The sequence below is a fragment of the Coenobita brevimanus genome, chromosome 24 (genome assembly GCF_032717465.1).
Source record: "Coenobita brevimanus isolate Jiangsu-jjx chromosome 24, ASM3271746v2, whole genome shotgun sequence".
Classification (NCBI taxonomy): Eukaryota; Metazoa; Arthropoda; class Malacostraca; order Decapoda; family Coenobitidae; genus Coenobita; species Coenobita brevimanus.
Genome location: NC_136977.1, coordinates 15,729,369 through 15,757,168, shown reverse-complemented (window position 1 = coordinate 15,757,168; position 27,800 = coordinate 15,729,369). Strand labels below are relative to the sequence as shown.

The 27,800-nt window shown below is 40.7% G+C and overlaps 2 protein-coding genes and 1 long non-coding RNA gene across 3 annotated transcripts in view; 2 read left to right on the top strand and 1 right to left on the bottom strand.

Moving 5' to 3' along the window:
* The window catches only part of LOC145393498 (solute carrier family 12 member 8), a 102,967-nt gene that overhangs the window by 17,907 nt on the left and 57,260 nt on the right, over positions 1 to 27,800 (bottom strand). Inside the window, exons 5-6 of the mRNA XM_080267625.1 lie at positions 7,550 to 7,751; positions 4,274 to 4,374 (exon numbers count right to left, since the gene is read on the bottom strand). Of these exons, the coding sequence (XP_080123751.1) occupies positions 4,274 to 4,374; positions 7,550 to 7,751 (303 nt within the window). The remainder of the gene's footprint in view (positions 1 to 4,273; positions 4,375 to 7,549; positions 7,752 to 27,800) is intronic.
* Positions 1 to 27,800, top strand: part of LOC145393500 (uncharacterized) — a 145,669-nt gene that overhangs the window by 96,387 nt on the left and 21,482 nt on the right. The gene's annotated exons all lie outside the window — the stretch shown is intronic.
* Positions 9,477 to 19,800, top strand: LOC145393519 (uncharacterized). The gene is made up of 4 exons (XM_080267669.1): positions 9,477 to 9,605; positions 11,812 to 12,099; positions 18,657 to 18,781; positions 19,677 to 19,800. Exons 1-4 carry the CDS (start codon positions 9,477 to 9,479, stop codon positions 19,798 to 19,800), a joined length of 666 nt encoding a protein of 221 aa, XP_080123795.1.

The following is a 27,800-nucleotide window of genomic DNA, read 5'->3' as shown; positions in this document are numbered from 1 at the left end:
TCGGAGCTAATGGTCTCTTGTGTGTACAACAGTGTGGGAGACAAGCATTATCTGAGACCCTTCCTGTCAACGTTAGTCCCATTCACTTGCCATTTGCCTTTCATCTTAATATATTGTCAATATATCCACGTTTTCGACTGACTATATCAAGAATTACTCGGCTAATAGGATATATGAAGTGAACATCGGTGTGATGTATGTGACGAACAGTGAAATGAATTATTATGTGGCATGAGTGTGGTGGTGTTGGCAGCCCTGCAGCTGATACTCGTGTGTGAGATCAGTCTCGACTCCAGCACCACAGCCTCACTCGCCTCACTCTGCCACACTCAAGCACAAGTTCACGCTATTTCTCCGGACCTTTATTTTAAACAGATTCATTGAAATCTGTCGTCTCACGTGGCGAGGGTCAGTATCCTGTAGGAGGCAGTCAGTGGCTAGTACCTGCCCCAGCTTGCCCACGTTGTCTGCCACACCCACCCTCCTTTCTCTCATGGTAAGTGACCTTGAACATTTGAGCCTAATTTTCCTGATAATATGATATACTTTGTCATCGTTATTATACACTGACCTGGCTATCTTTGTATGAGTTGGCCTGTGTTTCTTATTGTTTGCGTAGCAACAGTTAAACACAATTGTACATCTAAATAATTTGTGAGGGACACAAACTGCAATATTACTCACCCCCTTCACGACAGATGTTACTTCAAAAACAAAAATCGCATTGTGGTGAAAAAGCGATAAAGTAAAAAAAAAAAGTCATAGCAATGAATTATGGAGGAAATTTCTCACCCCTTCATTATGCAAAGTACCATAAGGTGAAAAGGATCATGAAGAGACATCACACCGAAGGACTTCATAACATTTAGCTCTGTGCAATACTAAATCAGTGACTGTAATCTTGCAACAAAGCGTAATCGTTCAACAAAACGCAAGGCACAGCTGAGGCAAGTGTACGCCACCTGTCACCGTGCTGGTTAAGGGAGATAAGATTACTAATGGTTTAGCCCTGTCCTTGAGAAACACATGCCAGAATATGAGGTACGTACGATCACGGAATAGTTTAATATCTTCCTAGAATTTGGTGCAAACATCGAGGGCCAGTCGACTATCCGAGGCACGCAGTGGTCCTTCCTTTTAAGACTGTGGTTTGGTTTCGATCGTTATAATTAATCGTCGGACAAACAGGGAAGTGAGTTGTTTCTTTGATCGAGTCACGCGTAACAGGAAAACAGCACAAATCAAGCTCGAGTTGCTGGGGGAAAAAAAAAAAAAGGTTGTAGCTGGTAAGGAATGGTGAAGTGTGAGACTGACGAGGAATGATGAAGGGCTGAGAATTTCGGATCTGATGTATGCAGACGATGATGTGTTGCTTGCTGTTAAGTGAACAGGTACTTTTCAGACTGGTTCAGTGTTGTGGAAATGTCTACGAGAGGCGTAGTTTCAAAGAAATCGTATCTACAAAGAAATGATTGTTGTGAGTGAAGGTGACTCAGTGTGATGTGCTGGTGTGGCTTCAAATAATGAAAGAGTTTGACCTCTGGCTGCAGTGGATTCTTTACTGCTGAAAAAACACATGCCAGAATATGAGGTACGTACGGTCATGGAATAGTTTAATATCTTCCTGGCAATAGATAGATAGATAGGATGTTCTGGAATGAAATACATATTAAATTTCTTAATACTGCGTCACAACGTTAGTCAAGATTCAGTAGTTCGTACCTGTTCTGAAATTAATAAAACTATGTTGTTTGCTGAAAAAAAGAAAAGAAAAACAGAGTTCACATTTTACAGCCAAAGTGTTTAGTACAACTGGCTCCATAAAAAAAGTGGGCTACCAGTGGTGGAGGGTATGGAAGCCATCCCTGCCTTACTGGACTGCGAGTTACTGTCTAGACGGCCCCCAACACTTCAACTAGCACCGATGTAGTTTACAGTACAGTAGTCACTAGTTGTATATCAGTTTTAACTCAGTCGAGATCCTTAACAGAATATAAGAGTATTACTGTTAGGGCTTGGGTCTGGTGATGTTGATTTCTGATAACCAGAACAATGCCTATATTACATAGTCTCTTTCAGGGGATGCCAAACAGTCCGACGTTTTATTCCGGATGCCGACACTCGACTGAATGTGTAAATAAACAGCTTTTGGGAAAGAATAAGTTACTGAATAAAATAATATGTCAGGGTTTTATGGAAACCCTTGTGCAGTGTGTAGTGAATAATTTTCATTGTTTATCGGTGCTGATCAGCTAGTTCAGTCAGGCTAGTGCTCAGCCTTTAGAATAAGATGCACAAACATGCAGTCATGGACACACACACACACACACACACACACACACACACACACACACACGTATGTCTAGAACGAGGGGAGAAGAGGGACATGTGGTGCAGTGTTTAACTATGCACATATAGCTACATGACTGCAAGTTTTTCCCAGCCCAAAGTTCTTAAAATTCTGTCAGTAAGAAAATTATAGTCTATTCCAGTGTGACGTAGTGTCATTTGGCTATGATCACAGTTGTGTTGGTGGACTCATTTTAATACATGACGTTACAATGAAAATTCACCTTAGGAATCTTAATTCGCATGCCCTGTTACCCCACTGCACAAGGGTTTCCATAAAACCCTGACATATTATTTTATTCAGTAACTTATTCTTTCCCAAAAGCTGTTTATTTACACATTCAGTCGAGTGTCGGCATCCGGAATAAAACGTCGGACTGTTTGGCATCCCCTGAAAGAGACTATGTAATATAGGCATTGTTCTGGTTATCAGAAATCAACATCACCAGACCCAAGCCCTAACAGTAATACTCTTATATTCTGTTAAGGATCTCGACTGAGTTAAAACTGATATACAACTAGTGACTACTGTACTGTAAACTACATCGGTGCTAGTTGAAGTGTTGGGGACCGTCTAGACAGTAACTCGCAGTCCAGTAAGGCAGGGATGGCTTCCATACCCTCCACCACAGCTGGCCCATTTTTTTTTTTATGGAACCAACTGTACCTGGGTGTTGTAAAAGAAAAGAGGAAAATGTAAAGAAACAATAAAAATAAATTTCTCAAACCAGGGGACTGGGTTTGCAAGCTACAGGAGTGAATGAAGATGTGTTAGTGTCATTATTGTAGAATGGGTGTGGATGTATGGCAAGCGTCTGAAAAACCAATAGTAAGAGCAATGAAGATAGGACTGTCATGAACACGTGTGGCTTGCGCAGACTGGATAGGATATGAAAAGCTGTTTGTGAAAGAGATGTGGCAAGAAAGTCTGTCGATAACAGGGGAGAATAGGGTGTTTAGACTGTGGTCGTATGAGAAGAATGTATATAATGTGGGTGGTGAAGTGTGTGTGTGTGTGTGTGTGTGTGTGTGTGTGTGTGTGTGTGTGTGTGTGTGTGAAGGTGGGAGATGCGGTAGTCCAAGAAGAAGGTGGGCGGATACGGCAAACAAATATGTGAGAAAACTAGGTACAGATGATGCTAAGGAAATGACAGTGAATCTTAATGGCTGCATGGGGTGTGAACAAAAACACACAAGACAAAGATCTGACACCTCTTTTTTCATCTGGCAGTCAACATATCGGCGATCCTACTAGTGTCTGTAACGTAACTTTGCAGAGAAATAAAGAAAAACATATTTACGCTGGAGACGCCTCTGTTATTAAGGAAGATTTTTTACAGTTGGCTTCGATCGCTGAACCTCCGCCAATGTTTTTACGTGTCCCGGCCAGATTCTGTGTCCAGACCTTCTGCATTGCACCTCCCAGACCACATTGACCACTAAAATATATGTCGAACATCACAATTATGAAGGCAGCTTATCCAATAAGGTTCAGTGAACGAATCTCGTGGCTACTTGGCTGTACAGCATTACAAATGGAATTTTAAGGGCAATGCAGCAGGTGACTGTATGTATAATTCATACGGTATCTAATTTTTAACTGCGTTACATGGTATTAAACACTGTGCTCTCTCTCTCTCTCTCTCTCTCTCTCTCTCTCTCACACACACACACACACACACACATCGTCTAAAAATAATTCCATGCACATTTGGAACTAGGTTAATTTAGTTTGTAAAGTAAGATAAGATCTGAGCCAGCGCAGAGGCCATGGTGATCTTGTAGAGAGTGAGAACACACACACACACACACACACACACACACACACACACACACACACACACACACACCGTCTACAAAAAAATTCATTCTCCAGACTTTTGCTACTTTAGGCAGATCTAAGTGGTAAATTAAGGTAACTAACCGAGCGCTGAGACCTTCTCGGTGATCATGTAGTCTGAAAGGAGGACATGTCTCTCCACCGTGGCTCCCAGCACCACCACGAACACCAGGTACAGCGCCGTGCTAGAGAGGAAGGAAGGGGGAAAGATAGGTATTTGTTATAGCATTACACTCAACATTAACACTTTCAATCCGATGTCCTCGTACCTTATTCTTGCAACTGCCACACATTTTTCACAAACAGCTTTTCATATCCTATCCAGTCTGCGCAAGCCACACGTGTTCATGGCAGTCCTATCTTCATTGCTCTTACTATTGGTTTTTCAGACTCTTGCCATACATCCACACCCATTCTACAATAATGACACCACGAACACCAAGTATACCACTGTGCTAGAGGAGGGGAAGGAAAGGGCCTTCAGATGTTTACGTTATCATCACACACAACATCAGTCCTCTACGACTGAGTTTGTCATTTTTATTTTTGTAACACCTCATTTCTCATTATGTCACCTCATCCCACAGACACTCTTCACGCACTCCCATTATCTCTTTTGCCTTTCCCTTGAGTCACCTCATTCCATAAACTGTCCTTGAATACGTTATTCCAATATCCCCCTCCCAGTGTTCTCCGTTCCCTGCCTCATTGTACCTATTAACCGTATCCATACAGCACAGTAGGCACCGATTTGCCTTCAGACATACTTATAAATGCCTAAGAAACACTACTTTCTCCTTCAACATGTTCCTTAGGGCCATTAGCACTTTTCCTTTCCCTTCTGTTCTGTGACTTACTTCAGGTTCCTGAATTCCACCTCCTGTAGTGTTCATTCCTAAATAAATAGGGCATTCCACGTTCTTTAGGTCTTCCCTATTTAAGAGTATTTGCATTTCGCTGTGTGCTCTTCTTGATATGGTAGCATTCTACGTGACTATGGGGATTCCAAAGCACCTCTTCCTTAGCGCGTTATTATGGACAGGACACTTAAGTACCCTCTTGTACGTGATGGCGTTGAAGGTGTCGATATTAAGACGATATAAATAACATACAGAAGAATATTAAGATGTAATATGCAGATAAGTAGCTAAGGGGGAGATGATACGAACGATGCCCCTCATTTCATCACCTAACTTTTTTCACATTCATTCACAAATTGTTTTTTTTCACATACCCTCCCAAACTCAGACGCCTGTTGTTAAACATGTACATTCTGAGTCTGTGGTCAGAGCTGTGCCGTCGTCAAGAATCTGGCCTACTCCCCCTGCATCCTCTAAACTTGCCCCTCCCCCCAATATCATTGTATCTGCCTCCATCACCGTCCCATCAACGAACACACTGCAGAGATCTGGAGATATCGTGCATCGTTTACGTAACCCTGTCTTTACCTCAGTCTGCTCACTCTCCTCACGCCACACCAGCACAAACGTACTTTGCTAATCCGATAAAACTCATTACTGTGTCTGCAAGTTTCATTCTTACCCATCTCTATTAACTTCAGCGCACATCTTCAGGTTCATTAAAAAAAAAATACTTGTAAACCCATCCATTTTCTGAATACGTTGTAAATATTTTTTTCAAAGCAAGGGAACACACACACACACACACACACACAGTAACACTGGAAATGAAAGCTATATAAATATGTTTGCAGATGATGCAAAAATACAAAGGAGAATTACTAACACAGACTCTTGTAAAGATCTACAAGAAGAATTAAATAAACTTCATGAATGAAGTAATACATGGCAAATGGAATTCAATGTGGACAAGTGTCATGTAATCAAGTTTGGTAGAAGTGGAAAAAGACCTGATTGGGATTATACGTTAGGAAATAAAACCCTACACACATCAGAAAGAGAGAAGGACCTAGGTGTGATCATCAATAACGGACTATCTCCGGCTGACCACATCAGTGAGAAGGTACGGAACATGTATACACTGCTTGCAAATATGAGAATAGCATTCACATACATAAATGAAGACATGCCAAGAAGGATAATAACATCATTCATCAGACCAACCCTGGAGTATGCATCAGTAGTCTGGAGTCCTCATCTCAAAAAACATATAGACAAGATTGAAAAAGTTCAAAGGGCCGCTACAAGATGGATACCAAGCTCAGGGGATCTAAGCTACGAAGAAAGACTAAATAAACTGAATCTACCAACACTACAGGAGAGAAGGAAAAGAGGTGACATGATAATGCTATATAAATGCATATCAGGGAAGAAGAAAACAGACATAAATGATTACTTAACATATGGGGAAGCATCAGCAAGAGGACACTGCAAAAAACTGCATAAGAAGAGAGGTGATAAAGACGTAAGGAAATTCAGCTTCCCAAACAGAGCAACTGATCAGTGGAATGCACTACCGAATGAAATAGTGTGTGCCAAAACAATTCACAAATTTCAGGATGTGTACGATAAATATGGTTTAAGACACGGGACAGTACGAGCTTGACTCATTCCTGTAAAGATACAATTAGGTAAGTACAATTAGGTAAGAACACACACACACACACACACACACACACACACACACACACACACACACACACACACACACACACACACACACACACACATCCTGCCATATCTAAACTTTTCCTGCTCATCCGTGATGAAAAGTTCTGTATATTGCACAACTTCTCCGTTCACCACTTTCTTATACACCTTACAACTTGTATGTCCTGTAGAATTACATCTTTAAATTATATTCATTTCTTTTTGTACTTCTTGTTTGTTACAGGAGCACCTCATCATCTTTACCACCACTACCACCACCATTGTCATCATCATTATTGAACATGCATTTTGCCAGTCTTGTACTGCACATCATTTCTATCCACGTATATGCTGAAAAGTCTGGCTGATATTTCCACAGTAGTGTGTGTTCACTGATGGTACAGTATCCCTGTACACTACTAGTACTGTATCTGTGGTAAGGCAGGTAGCTGGGAATCATGATTGTGGACCTTCCCCCTGTTGCCTCCAGACGGTTTTACTCAGAGTACAAGAGAACAAAAAAATCCTCTGGAGAAAGGAGGATTGAAGTACAGATTACGTCATCAGAATGAAAATGTTAGAATTTTACACAAGGAAATGAAAATCAAAAAATAATCCTACAATGCACAAAATCAAGCAAACAGCAATTCGAGTTTACGGCATTTTAAGGATGTCTTTTGAGTGTAGGGAATGTATATCAAGAAGTGTGTGTGTGTGTGTGTGTGTGTGTGTGTGTGTGTGTGTGTGTGTGTGTGTGTGTGTGTGTGTGTGTGTGTGTTTTCGCCAGTACCTTAGACCGAGGGCTGACAGTGTTCCAACGGGTATATCTCTCGCTGGATGCCTTAGATCGCCACTCATGTTAATGCCGGCCATGATGCCCGTAACGGTGGGGAAGAAGACGCCCAACACAGTGAACCAGTTGTTGCCCTCAGTGTAGCCAGGACGGGTGTTGTTGGCCCACGTCACACCAGACCATCCCGTCACTCCTGCCTCTGCAATACATTGCATACCTTCGCACTACATCTCTGCAACACATCTATCAACACACTACTCACAACTGATTGTTACCTTCGGTGTGGTCATGACGGGTGTTGTTGGCCCCACGTCACACCAAACCAGACCATCACCCCTGCTTCTGCAGGACGCACATTATTTTCTCTTTCATATACACCATCACTTTAGTCTCTGCAATACATTCACTTTCTTCATTCAGCATTCTTACTTTCACCCTCATACAAGCCGTCATACAAACTTGAGAATACATTCACTGTTTTCACTCTACACTCTCATTATGATACACCCTCCTTTACTCCCATCGTTATCGCTCATTTACTGCCATGAATATGCTGAAAAGTCTGACTGATCATTATACAGTAGTATGTGTACACCGATGGTACGGTATCCCTGTACACTACTAGTACTCCACACTACACTCTCACTTTCACTCTTATGCTTCCCGAATCATTAGCTTCTATACACTTTGTCTGTACATTCCATGCTACATTCTCGCTCTCATACTTCACTGATTTTTTTACGTACTCACCCCATCACTCCACCCTCTGCCATACACTCAATGCCGTTATGCTACACTGACCTTCACTCTTACACACCCTGTCACACCCGCCTCTGCAACACACCCAAAGTCTTCTCACTTTAACTGTTAAATACACCTCGTCACTTCGGCCTCTGCAATACACTCATTGTCCCTACACTCCACACTTTGTTATACACAGCCCGTCACTCCTGTTTCTGCAGTTCACTTAAACACCCTACCCTATCATTTTCACACTCCACACTAGAATCACCTTTACCTCTGTTGTATATCCCGACACAACAGCATTTGGTAATACACTCACTAGCTATACTATACACTGTCACCTTCACACTGCACACTACACTGACTTCCTTATACACCCTGTTACACTAGCCTCAGTACTACACTCACTATCTACGTATACACACCTCACGCTCGTCTTCAAGCTTCGCACAACAATCTAACTTGTATACACAACACACTGAGCAGAATAAATAGTCTGGTGGCAGCAAGAATAAAGTACGATATGTCACCGTGCTAAAGAGGTTGAATGGATACAAGAAAAAAGTGTTAGAAGCGGGAGCATCGGCACCCAAATCGGAGCTTCACTAGATTCTGGAGTTGAAGATCTTGCTTCCGAAAACAGTTACTGAGTGACTGAGTGATCTCCTGGTTCCTTGAGATGCTCCCGCATCTAGAAATGACTATCGTTTAATTGATACGTGTAGTTTTCTCTAATTTATCATAGGCTCCATATTCGAAACTCGCGGTGCTAAGCTTAGTAGCCATCGTATGTTTTCCTCACCATATCCTTTATGCCTCATCCCATCCTTAGTCGGGAAGAAATGATGATGATATTTTCCCTCATCACTGATGTCGTGGTGCTTGAGAGGGATGCCTTCATGCGATGGCACCAATATAATCACGCAGCGCCATTGCTATCATGCAGCATTGCTCTGGCAGCTCCACTGCCTATTTATACAAATGTCCCTTAACTCACACCAAGTCCCCTGATAGGAAGTTGATGGGCACCAGGAGCAGGGCAGTTTCAGCCTGCGGTCCACTGAGTTTACGTTCAAATGAGTCTGGTTCACAAGGACAACTGAAGCCCTAGTTTTTCTGCCTATTTTATTGTTATTTACTTATTTGATTGCTTATTTATTTGTTTTTAGGTGTAAGGACCATGGTATCACTTCTGGTGCAGGGTCTGCATGGTGGCAGCTCATCATTCCTCGCCGCGCCTACACCACGTAGGCAACTCTACATGAAGTTCTTCTGTCAGGATCAGCCGCTGGGTCGTATAGTTATCAAGGTAATTCAGTCTCTCTCTCTCTCTCTCTCTCTCTCTCTGGGTCGCAGAGTTATCAAGTTAGGTGAAATAATATACCGATATATTCTTGCTACCTCAAAGCCTCTTTTAGTGAAGGAGTAAATTAAGGCTATTTCTAACCACTCCAATTTGAAAAGTCTCTCCAGAGTTTATTGAAACTGCCTGGGATGGCAAACGTAAGGTGGAAAATACGGCATCAAACTGAAGAGGTTAAAGACCTCAGGAATATGTTGGTATAGAGAGGCCTCGTGTTGTCAAGGATTGGTTTTAACATATCACAAATTTTTCCATACAACTGGTACTGCAAACTGGCGTAAACTGGCACATCAGCTGTTTAGGCAGCGATGGAACTTCAGTGGGCAGATTTTGCCATGATTTACTGAGGACTTAAGAGCAAATAATAATAATAATAATAAATAAACATAAAAGATAAATGTAAAAATTAGATAACGAGGACTTACCGTTTATGGCTTATCCAAAAAATTACACGTCTCTTGCATGTTACGGTCAGTTTGCGTATAAATTAGAGGAACTGAATGGTTAAAATATGCTTCCCCTACGGCCGCATGCTGACGCCTCTGGTAACTATCAATCTGTTTATCTGTCTTTCAGCTTTAATGTTTGTTTCCATGTGCCTCGTGGAGTTGTGGAGGATCTGACGGATGTAATGTACCGTAAATCAAACTAAAAATTGTTATAGCTTTGTTTAGACATGAGAGTTGGTACAGATTCTATGAGTAATTGGCAGTGTTGGTGTGCCAGGGGAGCATTATATTGGACAGCGACTGAAATAAGTGTCGGGGAATAAATTTTTGTGTTGGGAATTCATATTTTAAACCCAGTGAGGCACATATATACAAGCATGGTATAGCAAGTGCTTAATTTATTACATAGAAAGAAGTAACCAGAAGCTGGGAGGCTGCAGAAGTTATTATTAAAAGAAAAGAAAATCATACTAAGGATCACATGGCAAAGATTCATTCAGGTAAAGATGACCTGATACACTGCATAAGAGAGTGAAGGTTGTAACGAGAAATAAATATATACTGAGGAAGACTGTACCAACGTTTACTAATTATATATATGAAGAAACGAGAATACCGGTAAACTTTACAGAACTGGATAAGAGTGTGTGCACAGGCCAGTGATTCACCACATAGCCTACCTACCGTAATGATGGAAGAGACAAGTAAGCAGAGTTTATATCTGGAACAGTGTTCAGTGTAATGGTGACAGTAGTAAGAGAGTAATGCATCACCGGCGAGAAGAGAATGAGATGGAGGAACTGACGCGACAAGCCCGCGTCCCCAACCTGACTAGAAAACTGAGAGTGAGAGAGATAATTCCCACTCATACTTCACACACACACACACACACACACACACACACACACACACACACACACAAACTCTTTATTTCATCCAGAGGTGACTAAGACTGTTGTACAGAGTTAGATACCAAGTAAGGTTAAAGAAAGCAATGATTCTACTCTGCATTCCTAACCTCTGAAAAGCTGATTTGGCAAGAGAAGTAAAGTGATCGTCCGTGACAGATTACGAGTGAACGAAACTGTGAGAGGAATGAGAGAGACAGTATGAGATATTTGGTTAAAGTGAAAAAAAAGTAGGGTTTGAGAGAGTGTGTGGCAGATGTTGTTCTTTGGTTTCTGTGAGTGATGGGTATTCTTCACCTGATTAATTCTTCAGTCTCGTGACATTATTTTTCGTGTATACTGCCGTCATTTCCTCCAGGCAGTTTTGTTTAGACTTTCATATTTACTCAGGCTTGCTAGCGCATTTTGCTTAACGATTTGCATATTATACCTCATTCTTCTTCTTTAGTTATTTATGTTTTTTGTTATATATCGACACTGATTGCATTGATAACATCAAAGAAGAATCAAAGTGCCTTTTATGGAGAATAAACCAGTGAAGAAGAGTTGCTAGGGAGACTCCAACCAAATGAGCCCGGGGATTTTTTTTTTTTTTTTTTTTTTTTTTTTTTTGCCGTGTCTTGACGATTTTGTTCAAATTAGGATCGAGTTTTCAAAGTGGAGGGGTTAAAATTTAAATAGCCTTGATGAACCCTTCCAGTTCGAGTTGCCTTTCCCAAGTTGAGTAAAATCGTCTGGCAGCAGCAAGGCTAAACTTAAAAAGCCGTCATCCGTATTTAGTTAAGGTGTTGACAGGTACGGGAGGACGCCGGGCGAGTGGGGTGGGTGTTCGAGTCGCTGGTGACTGGTCGGGATGGGTTTGGTTACCGCGGGTCTCGGGTGTACGCCACGTGTCCGCAGGAGTGGCTGCTGCTGGGGGACCTCCTGTACGCCACACCCAGGCCGCCCACCCCACCCACCACGGACTGGGACCCGCGCCACAGCAGCGACACGCCACCCACGCACCAGCACAGACACTCCAACGTCATTGACCTTCATCAGCTTAAAGTGCACCATGGCTACGTGGGCGTTCCCCAGACTCAGGTACGCATACCATAATGATGTACGAAAACTACCTTGTAAATGTGTTAATGTTCTTTTGCATATGAAATGTCTTTAGATACCCTTTCAGAAGACTTCTTAAAAATTCTTAGTAATGAAAATTTTAATTCTAGCTTCATTATGCGCTCGTGAGAAGGATATTATTACTGTCTAGAGTAGCGTGTGGCACCGAACCACAGACACAAGGCAAGCGCTGATGTGGCCAATGAGCAAGACAGCAATAACCAACCATTGAAGGATAGGTCAAAGCAATACTGCCTGACGACCTCCCATTCCGGAGCTCGAAATGCCAGACTTCGCTTCTTAGCACCATCCACTTGCTTTAAAGAATTTTTATTTCTTCTTATTAATGGTCTTCACTCTGTGGTGGAGACCATACTGCATATGCTCAGTTTCTTTCTTTTTTCTTTTTCTTCCCTTTCTTTTCTTCTTCTTCGAACGGCCTAGCTCTAAAGTGGCACAACCGATCACATTGATGTTTTCATGGGGGGGGGGGCTTCTTCATTAGGTTTACATGATAGATGTTGACTGAAAAAGGTAAATGTGTCGTACGTTAGAAAAAATGTCAGCTTTTATAGTTCTGATCTGATTTAAGCCAAACTTGGTAGGTGAGTTGAGTACTATAGGAAAGAGTTAAGTTATTCAGTTTTGAGAACAGTTGGTCACATGTATACAGGCAAAAGTGTCGGGCCTTCAGCTCGAAAAGTTTTAACCTGATTAGGATCATGGAAGTGTTTAACGTGAAACAAAGATGAGCTGATTGTAATTTGAGATGAACGGATCAGTGATCAAGATCACAGGCCAAAGTTAGTTTTTTTTTTTTTTTTTTCTTGTTTGGACCAGACATCGAGTAGGGGATGATGATCGTGAACGGATTATTTCTAGTTTGAGAACAACCAGTCAAAGGTCGCGGTCATGGGACAGGGTAAAATGTTTGATTTTAAACCGAATGTATGGCGCAGGTGTTGTGCTTCCTGAGTGACCCTTGTTGTTACTATCTCCACATGTTGTTATTCAGGACAGGTGAGTCTTTTCGAACTGGATGGGCTAAGTCAGAGGCCTTCTTTAACTCATTCATTACTACAACATTCTTCTGTGTAGATTATTTTACAAGTACTTTCGTAACTTTCTAACAGAGGCTTCTTAAAAATCAGTCACCTTTTTTTTTTTTTTTTTTTCATAAAATGAATGGAGATTCGATGATGGGTACAGTGTCCCAAAGCATAGTAAGAAGGTCGAGCTAACAAAAGCACATGTTACCCTCTATCCCTACATTTTCTGTACTCTGGTGAATACCATTGTATTTTAGACAGTTTTGAAACGTACGTACAAGCGAAAAGAAAAATGTCATGATTATGGTATAACTATTACTCAGCCATGCAATGCATACAAATATGCGATAAAAAGATGCAAAGATGGAATAACATGTGCTTTTATTGTTTCGACCTTGTTCCTATGGTTCATGGCGATGTGCCTATCCCTACATCTTCATGCATTTTATAAAATTGTATTTTTACTACTTCTTTCAATTGAAATAGGCAGTCTCATACCTGAAGGCTGTATTTACGAGCGAGGACGAAGCCTTCGCGAGTCTCTTGTCAAGCAGTGGCATTTTCTCACATATGAGTGGCCCGTTCCGGCCCGACCGTAACGGTTTTGAGAAGCTTATATCTCAGCAACCACAGGGCCGATCACTGCGTGGTTTGCACCATATGATAGCCCCATTCTTTAAGATTTGTTTTTGACGGGTTTCATCACACCCAGGGGTGTACGTGGCACGTGACACGCGCCAATTGCAGCATGTTGAAAATCTTCAGAAGAGACCCACAAGCCAGGTAGTTTGCCGTAAAGCAGGGGCGGGGAACGTCCGGCCTCCGAGCCACGTAAGGCCCGCAAGACCATTTGATCAGGCCCGCGGGGCAATTCAGAAATGCAGTTTCATAGACTTATGAACGAATATATATATATATATATATATATATATATATATATATATATATATATATATATATATATATATATATATATATATATATATATATATATATATATATATATATATATATATATATATATATATATATATATATATATATATATATATATATATATATATATATATATATATATATATATATATATATATATATATATATATATATATATATATATATATATATATATATATATATATATATATATATATATATATATATATATATATATATATATATATATATATATATATATATATATATATATATATATATATATATATATATATATATATATATATATATATATATATAAAGTTGATAATTTTGTATGACCCGCGAATGATGTTAAAAATATCCTAATGGCCCTCAATAGGAGAAAGGTTCCCCACCCCTGCCGTAAAGGCATGAAACTTGGTAGGTAGATAGCCATCAATATACTCTAGGCATCCTCAGGGTGTAAGGCGACATTCCAATGCTTTCGGATTTAGATGGCCTCGCTCGTACCTCGCCGACAAAGGCGTTTTTCTGGTTATGTTAGCGGGATTGATTTTATGATATGTCGGTGGGTTTTGTGGAAGATCAGGTAGACGATTTTAGGAAACGTCAGATAATCAAACTGTTCCCTGCCCCAGCCTAGGATCGAACTCATTCTGTCAGACAGCAGACATTTCTAACTGCCTGAGCTCAGTGGAGTGAAAAAATTAACAGTCAGCAGAAGGATTCGAATTAAGAAAAATTAAAAATGTATTGTAGCTTTCTCGATGATGGTTCTTCAGAACAGTAGTTACTACCATCATCCACTCACGATGTAGTGTTGCCTACTTCTTCCTTCACCCTTATATTTTATTCTGTGTCTGCACTCCTCGCCTCCTATTTCTCCCATCCTTACTATCACTTTATTCTCTTCTTTCCACTTCAGGTGATTGTACACCGAGTGATAAGTCTAATGCTTTCCTGTAATCCAGGAAGTTGTTTACAACGCTAGATGGTAATCATTTAATCACATAACGGGGTGATGTGGACCCTACTATGGTGCGCCTGTTAACTGGGTGGAGAGACACAAACGTGACGTCCATCCATAAACCAAACATCCACACTCTTTTCGGTGCCTCGCTGTGGCGAGGCGCTGCTTATCACAAGGGAACATCGGTTCCCTGCACGGGACGGCCCTGCAGGTGAGGTTGCTTTCCTGCAGTTGACGGGTTTGCTCGCCCAGACAGACAGGGGTTAGTCAACAACAACAACAAAAACAACTAGAGGTTCCCTCAAGGGGGGAATCACACCAGCCGCAATCCGATACATATCTAGCGCGGCTCGGAATATGACCTTGACCTTGACCTACTTTTATCAATTTTGAACTCGTCCTAGATTTTCATCCCTACTACACACCTGTAAAATTTTGTGATGATGTCTTGTGCGGTTGCTAAGTTATCGTGCTAACAGACACACAGACATACAAACTGAAACCAATACCAGCTTCGCTATCGCGGCTAGTAACAACAATAACTGCAATTTATCTTAAAGTGTACATAGAACAGTAGGCTTTGCCTTTCAATCAGTAGTATTTAGCATACTAGTCTAATTAACAAAATAAAGATATACAACCGTTGTCAAAATCAATAACATCAACAAACCACTTGCTCTGAGATTTCTTCGGCTCTGGCTCGTCCTTCAAATTACTTCAAACTGTTTTCAGCGAATTTGTTTTTTGTAGGAGTGTTAGGAGTAAGCTGTATGCCTGCTTTGTACGTAGTACCAGGCACTGCCTTAAGTCAGACTTAAAATATATCACAATTACAAATGCTTCCCGAGTGTCAGTCTAGAATCTGGTATTTTACTTGGGACTGTCTAATGCGAGTGTGCCTTGTATTTTCAGAACATTTAATTCACAGGATGAATCTCAGCTTTGCCCGCCATGTATATTCATGTAGTCATGATTTGTGAACACTGAAGCTAACGTGTTATGGCTTGTCTCCTAAAGAACCAAAAAGACTGCCTGCATTTCCAAGATCAATTGTTTTCTTTTTTATTTCTTTATTTTTACTTTTTCGCAAAACAGTATTAATAATAATAATCTGAATTGACCTACTGCCTTGTTCTTAAACATTTCCTTCCCATGTAGAGGCGTAGAAAGGATATCCTTAGCTGATTTTTTTTTTATTCTTTTCCTCCGCGAGCTGGTCGAAGGAAAAGTATTTTCCTTTGAGCAGCAGTTTGTTGTACTTCATTGTCTTATATACATTTTAAAAGTTGAAGGAAGTTACTGTATAATTTTATTAACATACTTAACAGTACATTGATTTACTAATGCTTAAGCGCTATCTGTGTCCCTTTAAAAGTGTTACCCATGTCGGCTGAGATATTTAATCATACATAAACAGAACAGACGACGTACTCGTACTGACGCATGGTTAATTCACACACAACTTGTGGTATTTATACGATCTGTTATGATCTGACACTGCCAATTCTTATGCATTTAGGCAAACGACACACGAGAATTTACGCAGGAAGTACTTTGCTTGTTAATTTGCCCTGAAAAGGAAAAATCTAACATCAAAGCGACTTGACTGGTTCGGCTCGTGTCTTTCTCACCGAGCTCTATAGTATGGAGGGGCTATCTCCGCAGCGGGAATGTGAATTTGGCCGCCACATTTAAACACCCGCATTTGTTGCTTCCACCATGGTTAAGGCAATTGGAACACTGTTCTTAGCTTGCTGTTTCTGTTTCGCTGTTGCTTACATAACCTGAGCAGTTGGCCATGGCACTATATTTTCCTAATTCATCGCCTGATTTCAAAACGCGCGGGTGTCGGGTGTAGTGCATAAACATCATCAGCGCCGCCCTGGGCCCCTGGCGGCGGCGGCACAAACTACGCGGCCCCGCTGGAAAACAGTTGAGCTCCGCCAAGCAAGCATGTGATGGACGATAAACAAGTGATCCTTAAACCTGCGAATAACAAGACTGAAGCTAATCTGTTTCTACAGTATTATTTGTAATAAAAATATTGTCTTCAGGAGTGAACACTGCTGTGGTGTTCTAGAATGACATTTGAGTACAGCCCAACCATAGAGGTAGGAGTACGTAGAGGCGGCATAAGGGATTAACCACGGGTAGGTCAGAGTGAGGCCAACAGACCTGACTCGACCAACATGGCGGCGACCCCTTTGACAGCAGTCTGACTTGGTTCCGCTGACCAGGCGCGAGTGTTTTCTTAGTTGCAAACAGAAAAAATTAGGAAGAAAGTAGGTTATGAACAGAAGGAGAAAAGAAAGTAGTTAATGAATGAAAAAAAGGAAGCATTTAAGAATATATGGTAAAATGAAGGATGGAAGACAGATAGATGATTTAAAATAATATACATCAGCACATTATGAAAAAAGTTTATGTCTATTATTCTATATAATATTCAGCTTGACTTTACTAACTCCAGTCATATACATAATGTACACTTACAAATTATAATTCACTCTAAAGATACTCACCGGTGAAATGTAATGGATGGGTCAGATTTCTTATCTCCTCTTTCATTACACCCAAATGCGGCACAGGTGGTGGGCATTTTTGGAGTCTTAGGTTATTTGATGGTGAGATACAACTTAGGACAGAACGTCTCACACCCACAGCTGAACTACAACTAAAACCAGAGGTAAAATGAAGTCTACTTTGTTTCTGGCATTCTTACTGAAGAATACCAGGTGGACACACAGCTGGAGGTATTAAAGGCTTAATAATCTCATGGCCACACCCACGGAGGTAGGATTAGGACTGTTACCTCTATGGGCACAGCCATAGAGGTAGGAGTGCACAGCAATCGTCTTCGTCAAGTAGGTGTTGCCGTGACCTCTTGACTTGACCAATATGGCCGTTTGATAGTTCTCTGGCTTCACCGGAGCCTTCTCACGCCGACTCTACCCTAATCCTACCTCTATGAGCCCAACAGTATACAGTAGATGTGGTGGCGACGTCCCACATCTCAAATGTGTTGTGCTTTCATTTATCCAGCACAAGAGATGCGTACTTTAAAAGCACGAATTCATTAGTCTAGCGCTTCACCATACCAAATATCAGCAAGCTGGGTCCTTTTAATTCAACAGGGCTTCCAACGTAAGCATTTTTCCTATCCTTCCAAAAAATCTTGGAAGTTTGAGAAAGGAATATCTTGACCTGCGGCGAAGGCGACTAGTCCAACTGGGGGGGTCTCTTCCCCTCCCCTTCAAGGAAAGTTCGAATATCTGCCCTTGGAGAGCCCTGAGCGATTTTCTTATGAAATACAAAGTTGCTCAGCTTGAAATTTTGGGTTGATTTAAGTAACATGTCAGCTGTTGCGGCAGCTGACCCATCAGTGACTATTAGGCGATTTTCAATTTCGGCTATAAGGGGGGATTTTATTGACTTATGAAATACAAAGTTGCTCAGCTTGATTTTTTGAGTTGATCTGACATGTCAGCTGTTGCATCAGCTTGTGCTTAGATTCTTAAGACGTTTGGCCAGCGAAGAATAAATTCAGTGTTGACCCTTGTCGCCTTCTTACTCTACAGCTGATTGCTGGCCAGCTCACTGAAGCGGGGGCGGTGGTGGCTGTGGCTTCAGATTTCGACCTGGAGAGCCAGTCATGGAAACTGGGGCCGCAGGTCAAAATCTGCCTCAGCGACAATCCCATCAGGTCGCAAATTCACACCATACTTTTTCCTTTTTTTTTTTTTTTGTCCGTTTTTCTTATAGTTTTAAGAACCTTTGCAGACTTGTTAGATAGACTTTTTTTTCCCCTCGGTTCCATATAGTTTTGTTTGAGTACCTTTGCAGAATTGCTTGATTTTTTTTTGTACCCGCTTCCATATAGTTCATTTTGAGAGACTGTAGAACTGTCACATTCATTAATTACTTGTTGGAATTTGATTTTCATAAACCACCAGTCAGTGTGCTGATAGACTGAACTTATACTCCACTCCGGCTTGCAGTATTTCCTTTTCTTGCTGGCAGCCTTGAATGCAATAACTTCAGTCCGATGCCTAATATCTGGTTTTTCCTCTTCCCAGATGATTTTAGTCAGTTTAGAATAGATTCATTTAAGCAGAGACGGCAGATATAGCTTTCATTAACCATTTCAGTTTGAGAGGTATTTTAAAATCTGGTTAAAATCGTAGAAGGTAACAAGAATAAAAAAAAAAATACGTCACTGAACTGAAGCGGTTAAAAGCTGTATTTCATAGTACAATTATGAAACTTCGTAGCACTTCCACCTTTGCTATTTATTTTCCATATCGCACCTTAACATTGTTGTACGTTTTATCTATCTTTATAGATAACGATATAAATAGATATAATAGATATAGATATGTATCTAAATAGATTTTATATAGATAGATATAGATATAGATATAAATATACCGGTTGTTGTAATATCGACTTTATTTGCATTTACAACACACAAGACGTTACTGTTGAGTAATAAGCAGGATGAATCGCTAAGGCTAAGATGCTGCGAAATTTCCAAAACCACTTAAGAATACAGCGATACGAAACAGTGGAGGTGACCGCACGCAACTTGCCCCACACAGGTCCGGGCAGGTGGTGGGTGAGGTGACGGAGGGCCTGGATGTGGCCCAGAGGATCTCACTCATAGACAGGACAGCTGCAGAACCGATGGACAGAATCACCATCACCGACTGTGGCGTCCTGTGACACACACACACACACACCCTCGCTACTCTCCTCCTCATATGGCTACTGGTTAGTTACTTGTGCATGCGGACGATTGTTTATTTGGACGCAGGTTATTTTAAGCACTGATGAATGGAGAGGGGTGGTGATATGTAGTGATGGATCAAGGGAAACAATAGTGATTAATGAATGCCGTGATATTTCGCTCAATAAATGCTGACAGGTGACTGGAACTGATAAAAAACCCATACTCTATGACAAAATCCTTTTCGATGGCCAACCTTTGTTTTGATTCGCCGTTTCACCCTTCGAAGCCTCATACAGTTTGAAGTCATTGCTCACTGGAATGAATCGTATCTTAACAGCTTTTCGGAACAGTACTGGCGGTATTGTTTGGCTTATCGATACGGTCGGTGTTTTCTTGTGAGAAGTGTCAGCCAGGCCTTGAATTGATGCAGAACGAATTGATGCACTGTTCCGATTGTTAAGATGTGTGTGTGTGTGTGTGTGTGTGTGTGTGTGTGTGTGTGTGTGTGTGTGTGTGTGTGTGTGTGTGCGTGTGTGTGTGTGCGCGTGCGTGTTCTCATCTAATTGTTCTTACCTAATTGTATCTTCACAGGAATGAGTCAAGCTCGTACTGTCCCGTGTATTAAACCATTTTTATCATACATAACTTTAAATTTATGAATAGTTTTGGCACACACTATTTCATTCGGTAGTACATTCCACTGACCAATTGCCCTATTTGGGAAATTGAATTTCCTTACGTCTTTATCGCCTCTCACTTTGTGTATTTTTTTGCAGTGTCCTCTTGCTGATGCTTCCCTATAGGTTATAATACATTCATTTATATCTATTATCTCTTTCCCTGAGATGCATTTATATAGCATAATCATGTCTCCTCTTTTCCTTTTCTCCTGGAATATTGGTAGATTTAGTTTTTCTAGTCTTTCTTCGTAGCTTAGATCCCTTGAGCTTGGTACCCATCATGTAGCTGGCTTTTGTACTTTTTCAGTCTTATCTATGTGCTTTTTGAGATGAGGATTCCAGACTACTGATGGATACTCCAGGGTTGGTTTGATGAATGATGTTATTTTCTTTCTCAGCATGTCTTCATCTATATATATATATATATATATATATATATATGAATGCTAGTCTCGTATGTGCAAGCAGTGTATTCATGTTACGTACTTTCTCAGAGATGTGGTCAGCCAGAGATAGTCTGTTATTGATAATTTCTCCTAGGTCCTTCTCCCTTTCCGATATGTGTAGGGTTGATCTTCCTAACTTCTAATCCCAATCTGGTCTTTTCTCACTTTTACCAAACTGAGAAAAGACCAGATTGTGTGTGTGTGTGTGTGTGTGTGTGTGTGTGTGTGTGTGTGTGTGTGTGTGTGTAATTCACCGGGTCGTTCAGGATCACGTGATGGTTGTGATCATTAGCATTCTACCCTCCCGGAAGAGAGCTGAGAACTCATAATGTCTGATCAAAGGTCAAGGCTTTGACCTTCACACACGCACACACCCATCCTCTTGCTCAAGGGGGAGAGTAACTACCTGCTTCGTCAGTGAAACTTTTCGCTTCCCAAGCAAGGCGTGAACCCCCGTCTTAGCAGATGCTAGGCGATAGCGTTACCATTGAGCCGGCGAGTGTGTGTGTGTGTGTGTGTGTGTGTGTGTGTGTGTGTGTGTGTGTGTGTGTGTGTGTGAAGTAACGTTTTCCTGTTGGTGAAATCAGTATGTATGTAAATACGTTCATCGATGATGTATTGCAGATGTTATTTCACAAGGCCGGGGAAGGGGATGATGTAAAGGTGATTTATTAGTAGCGATAAAAGGTATAGATATACTAAATTATAAATATCGTCTGTTTCAACGCTTCCTTCTGCTGTTGCCTTGGACAGCATTGACCTATTATAATATGTTAAACCTCACACAATTCTTGGAAATACTGACATTGTATGTGGAAAGAAAGCCAACGAAACTGCAACAACAACAGCAATACTGTAATCATCGTAATCATCACCACCATCATTAACGGCAGCAGCAGCAACAACAAGAGCAACGGTAATAGTAGTAGTAGTAGTAGTAGTGTAGTAGTTGCAGTGGTGTAGTGGTAGTCCGGCAGCCAAATGCTGTATTTAGGGTGAATCTTTTTTTGACGTCTTAAGTTTTTTTTCATTGTGGATTTTCCTTGCTCACACCTTCACTTATACAACTATCTTTACTGGACAGCTGTTAGTATTGAGCAATTTCACATACAATACAAAGTATTATGTGCCAAAGAATTTTTGTGAAAAATATTAATCGCTTAGTATTCCTTATATTTTGTGATTTATTTAATTATTTCTTTCTTCTTTAAGTTCAAACTATGGTCAGAAGTGTATGGACATTGTCAGCCATGATCTTCTGAGGCACTGGGAGCTCTACGGAAGAACTGTTCACCTTAATTCACGTAGCCACAGTTCAGATAAAGTGTGCATATCCAAGTCTGTTTCCAAGCCGTATTCCAAGATTAGGAGGAATGCACATGCTAATGAGTTTTATTGGTGCTGTTGGAACACCGATGGCAGAATCTGGTCTGATAGAAATGTTAGAAGCTTAGATTTGGAGGTGTTGGAAAAACGCTAAGTGGAAAGAAGTTTCCAGTGAATATGAGAGCTCTCCGCTTACTGTATTGACTGAAGAGCTGCTTAGAAATATTGTCAGTCAAGATGAGGTAACTTCTCACGATGACCTTTTGACTGTGTCGGAAGGCCTGGCAACTAAAAGTCGTACTGCAAAGCTGTGGATTGATGTTTGGATTAAACCAGTACTGATTATGATGCTATTTGTGAAGGCAAAACGAGAAGGTGTGTGGCCTTATCACCTGCATGCCGTTGAACCCATGTTACCATACTTCTTTGCTTCCAGGCATGTAAATTATGCAAGATATGGAGTATACTATTTAAGAAGCATGGCATTTTTGCCTGAAATAGTCCTTACGTACTTCACGAAAGATTCACAGGTGATGAGGCACAAATAAGGTGTTTGGAATGGTATATGGAGTGATATGTTTATAGAAACTACCTTCATGCTGTTTGGTCATGGTAAAGCTTAAATAATAGGAAATACACTGAGACCTGAAACACTGAAGGCCTGGGCACTTAGTTTTCATGTATGTGGTAAGGTAGTTGAAGAGATATCAAACATGCGAGAGAATGAACCTTCACCTAGCATGCAAATAGTTTATAAAGAGGAAGCCAACGCAAAAATCACTGCTAATAAAGCTGACAAAGAAGGATTAAGGCGATAACTCAATCTCTGCATTGCCCCTCTAAACCCTGAACACCATCCAAAGGGCATCATTAATGTAGTGTATGGAATTATTGCACCACCATCAGTAAATGCTGAAAGAACAATACCGGTAACTGAAATTGGTACTAGACAAATGGATGATTTTGAAAGGAAACTGCCTCAAGGATTCTGTAATACTATACCAAAGAAAACAGACCCAATGGCAGCCACAAAGAAGTCTATCAATGAGATGGGTGTCACGTTTATGATACAAAATATACTATAGAGTAATAGAACTTCAAGCAAGACCGAAAGATATGAATATTGAAAAAGTTATCTCATGTGAGCTCTCTCCTGCTCTTAGAGCAATTTTCACTTACTCAGGAGATTTGCAAATATCCAAGTCAAAATCATTGTTAAAGAATAAAACTAGGGTAGAGCAGTCAGCTGGATATGCTGCAAGAAATGCATTGTGCACAGTAATTGATGGCTCAGCTCTTTTGTGGATTCCCCGCTGGCCGTCATCTTGTTCTTCCCAACAGCCTATAGTCCAGGATTTTGTGAGTAAATTCAAAGACCTGACAGAAGTGAGACTAGAAACAGGAGATGTCTACTTACTTGTAGTCTTTGACAGATATCACGATTTTAGCACCAAAAGCTCTACAAGGATCTCAGGACGAAAAGAAGGCATCAGAGTGTTTCAGCTGAGTCCCATATCACCTTTGTCCTGACAGAATCTTACCCTAATTGTAACACAGCATAAGAAGCAGATGATTGATATCATTTGCAAAAGCCTCCTTCAAGATGTTGATTTCCACCAAGCTAAGAAGAAACTTGTTGTAACGGGACAGGAAGAAATTCCTGTAGAAATTGGAGTGGGCGGTTTTACACCAAGAAGAGATCTTTCAACAAGTCATGAAGAAGCAGATAACATAATTGTGCAACAGACTATACATCTTGTAGTTACTATTACTGTTCGCGTTAACCTGATTCTCTTGTGCCCCGCCCCCTTCTGATGCCTCGCCCACATCCAGTTCTACTCGTTGCTGATTGGCTGAGATATTCTTCTTACTGATAGAATAATGAGCCTTACCATGAAACAGTATTGTATTATTTACTTTTACTTTGAATTGATTTCTGTATGACAAAGGAAGCACTAAAATTTGCTAACTGAATCAAAATCAGTTTGAAAAGAACCACCCCGCCTCCTTCCGCGACTGCAGCTGAATTTTGGCGCCAAGGAAGTTCGGAACTTGGCAATAACACATCGCAGCTGTGCTGCTGTTGCTATTAAACATATTAAGTCATCTGTTATGTCTGGTAAGTTACCACAGTATCATAACCATATTGTAATTTTCCTTATTTATTTCCTTCATTAATTTCATTAAAATTAGAGGGATCGAATACAGAAGTAGGATAACGAAATGTCACTGGCTCTGTCTACTCAGTACAGTATAATTATTTATACTATATAATTATTCATACCAACAATGCCGTATAAGAATTTTGATTCTATACACGTGAAGTCATTAAAATCTTAAAGAGGGAAAAGGGTTGTGCTATGTGTGTGTAATTCACTGGGTCGGTCAGGATCACTTGATGATCGTGATCGTCAGCTTTTACCCTCTCGGAAGGGAGCTGAGAGCTCATATAGTCCGATTTAAGGGCAACGCTGTGACCTTCACCCACGCACACACCCGTCCCCTTGCTCAAGGGGGACAGTAACCACCCACTTCGTCAGTGAAACTTTTCGCAGCCTGAGCGAGGCGCGAACTCCTGTCCACCAGTTGGCAAGCAAGAACGTTACCACTGCACCAGCGAGCGGTGTGTGTGTGTGTGTGTGTGTGTGTGTGTGTGTGTGTGTGTGTGTGTGTGTGTGTGTGTGTGTGTGCGCGCCAGTCCTCCTCCTCTCAAATTCATCTCCCGTTCCTGTTATTCCTCTGTTACCTTTGTTCTATATTTCTTTTCGTCTTTTCCATCTTATATATAAGGAAAAAGACGAAACAGTTCTTTGTAAAATGTATACCTTTTTATTTTCATAGAGGGAACTTTCGTTACTTCACAAACCTTTCAGGCAGGTGACGTTCCTTAGTACTTTTTTTCCAACATCCTTTACTACAAAACATATTTCCTAGTTAAATGGAAAAGATATCATTGCAGTTAAGAGGTTAAGTAAAAGTTTTGTTGCTTCGATTAGCTAGAGCGCGTGACATGTTTACCTGATGCTGGCTCGGCAAGACTGGCTCAGAACTCCTACAGTCCTACTCCGGCTGACGGGTGAGTGGGCGGGGCCAAAGGGGTGGGGCACAAGAGAATCAGGCTAATGCGAACAATATAATCAGAAACAGGTCTGTGTCCTTTGTGATGACCCCGATGTGTATGTCATTTTACTATATCAGTATCTGCAACAAGGTCTACAGACACCATTGGTAACGGACTCACCAGTCAAAGGTGAAATTGTCATTGACATCAAATCAGGTGTGCAGAAACACCACTCTATTATTCCCACAATGCTAGCAGGTCATGGATTAACGGGTTGTGATACTGTTGCCGAAGTTGTGATACTGATGCCGCATGTTTTGGGATAGGGAAAGGAAAAATGTTGAATGTTTTGAAACGTGGTGCATCATCTCTGGATCTTATCAGTAATGTTGAAGCTGAATGATTTGATGTCTTAGGTAACAAAGTTCATAGGTGCATGTTATGGACAGTCAAAGACTACATCTGTGTCAGAAGCCAAAGTCAAAGTTTGGACGGAAAAGATTGGAAGGAGTGATGCAGCAAATACTCCTCCACTAGCCACACTACCCACGACAACGAAGGCTTTTGTTGAGAATGTTAAGCGTGCTCACCTGCAGACTTTTATTTGGAAGAATGCCCTTCAGTTTCATCCACCACAGCTGGAGGCCACTAACTATTGGTAGATAAAAGATGACAAAACAATGTCATTGCTGCCAAAAATTCTATCCACAAAAGTCAAACTTGCGCCGGAAGATTTTGAAGCTGATAGTGCAGCTGCCAGAGTGCAAACCCATGTATATCTTCAAAATGCAGATGCAACCATGGAAAATTATCATACACAGTATTTTGTTCATGCCATGCATCAATCAGATATTGTAATGATTTTATTAGTGTATCAGATGATGAGGAAAATGAAATCTCATTTTAATTAAAGAAAGTCAGCTTTGTTTTACTGTTTATGATTTTGTAGTTGTAATACTAAAGGATATTTTTATTGTTTTAAGAATGGTAACATGAATAACAAAGAACATTTTGTTATTCATAATCCATGAAAAAAAAAAGAGCATAAACCCAAAGTTTTTGGTGGAGGTTGATGAATAAGAAGGAATATTTCCTTAAAAAGAAGTCAATTTTGCTTTACCTTTTTATGATTTTGTATTTACCATACATTATATTTCTAGTTGTTGAAGAAAAGTAAAATATTGTATGAACATATTGTATACCTCAATTATTAATGGAGGAGCAGGGGCCCTGAAGCTTCGGCGAAAGGTAAAATCTCAGTCTTCTAATTAAGCCTAAAAAAAAAAAAAGGGGAGGGGGGAAGCCAGTTCCTTCAAGTCGGTGCCCCTGGACTTAGACTGAAGGCTGGCAAAGAGATCGTCTCAAATTCAAGGTGTTTAAACCATTTAAATGAAAATATAAATCATTATGTTGATTTTAAGACCTTTCTTAAATATTTTAAAATGCTCAATACTGACAGATGTCCAGTAATGCATTTCTTCAAATTGATGATCTAGGCAAGCAGAAACCACAATCAAGAAAACTTAAGACGTCAAATCAAGGTGGAGTCTCCCGGCTGCTGGACTATAGTAGCCGCAGTAGCAAATGCAACAACATCACAGGAAAAACAAAATTAAAACTGCTGTCAACCTGGAAGACATGCTGTTTTGTGTGACGGAACGACTTTTCACAATATGGACATCAGAGGTGAGCATTTCTAACTCTGACAGCTCCACTCGAGGGCTGGTGTGAGTTGTTGTGCTGGTGTGTGGTGAAATATTTTGAATGACAACTGATATTGGTGTGGTGTCAAGTGTTATCCTTGTTAGCCACCTGTTGATGGTGTATTGGCGTGGCGGCAAAATATAATCTGTTCCCCAGCCAGTCGTAAAATTGTTCTCTCTCCATCTTCAGTGCTGTGCTATAAGAAGAGACTGACAAGCATAAAATTGTGCTACTTACGAAAAGGTGCTGTGGAAGGATGGAGGGCCGTAGTGTTCTTTCATTCTACTGTTATACTACGGTAAATAGGTTGTAAAGAGACTAAAATCTGCGGTAAGGTAAATGAAGTATAGTGTGTGTTAAGTAGAGGTGGTGTGTTACTATTAAGCTTAACGTGGCCTAACTTGTGTGTAAGTAGAGGTGGTGTGTTACTATTAAGCTTAACGTGGCCTAACTCGTGTGTTAAGTAGAGGTGGTGTGTTACTATGAAGCTTAACGTGGCCTGACTCCTAACCGTAAGTGACCTGTGCCTGGCCGTGCCATTGTGATCGCCTTAATGTGACGCAGAGGGACCACGTCCCCAGAAATGCCTCCTATGTGTTATAGATTTTCTTCCTGTAAGTACAGGATAGCGCGCTCTGTGTATAGTCGTTTGCAGGTAATGTGTGCGTACAGTAGCCTATGTTGAATGTAGACATACCTAAAGTATGCAGTACAGGTACTATAAATAAATGTCTATAAGCCCAGTATATTATATATATATATATATATATATATCA

Coding starts and splice junctions, on each gene's coding strand:
- LOC145393519 (XM_080267669.1), top strand. CDS start 9,477: ATGGTATCACTTCTGGTGCAGGGTCTGCATGGTGGCAGCTCATCATTC. Junction 9,606..11,811: donor TGGGTCGTATAGTTATCAAG/GTAATTCAGTCT, acceptor AGGTGTTGACAG/GTACGGGAGGACGCCGGGCG. Junction 12,100..18,656: donor TGGGCGTTCCCCAGACTCAG/GTACGCATACCA, acceptor CTTACTCTACAG/CTGATTGCTGGCCAGCTCAC.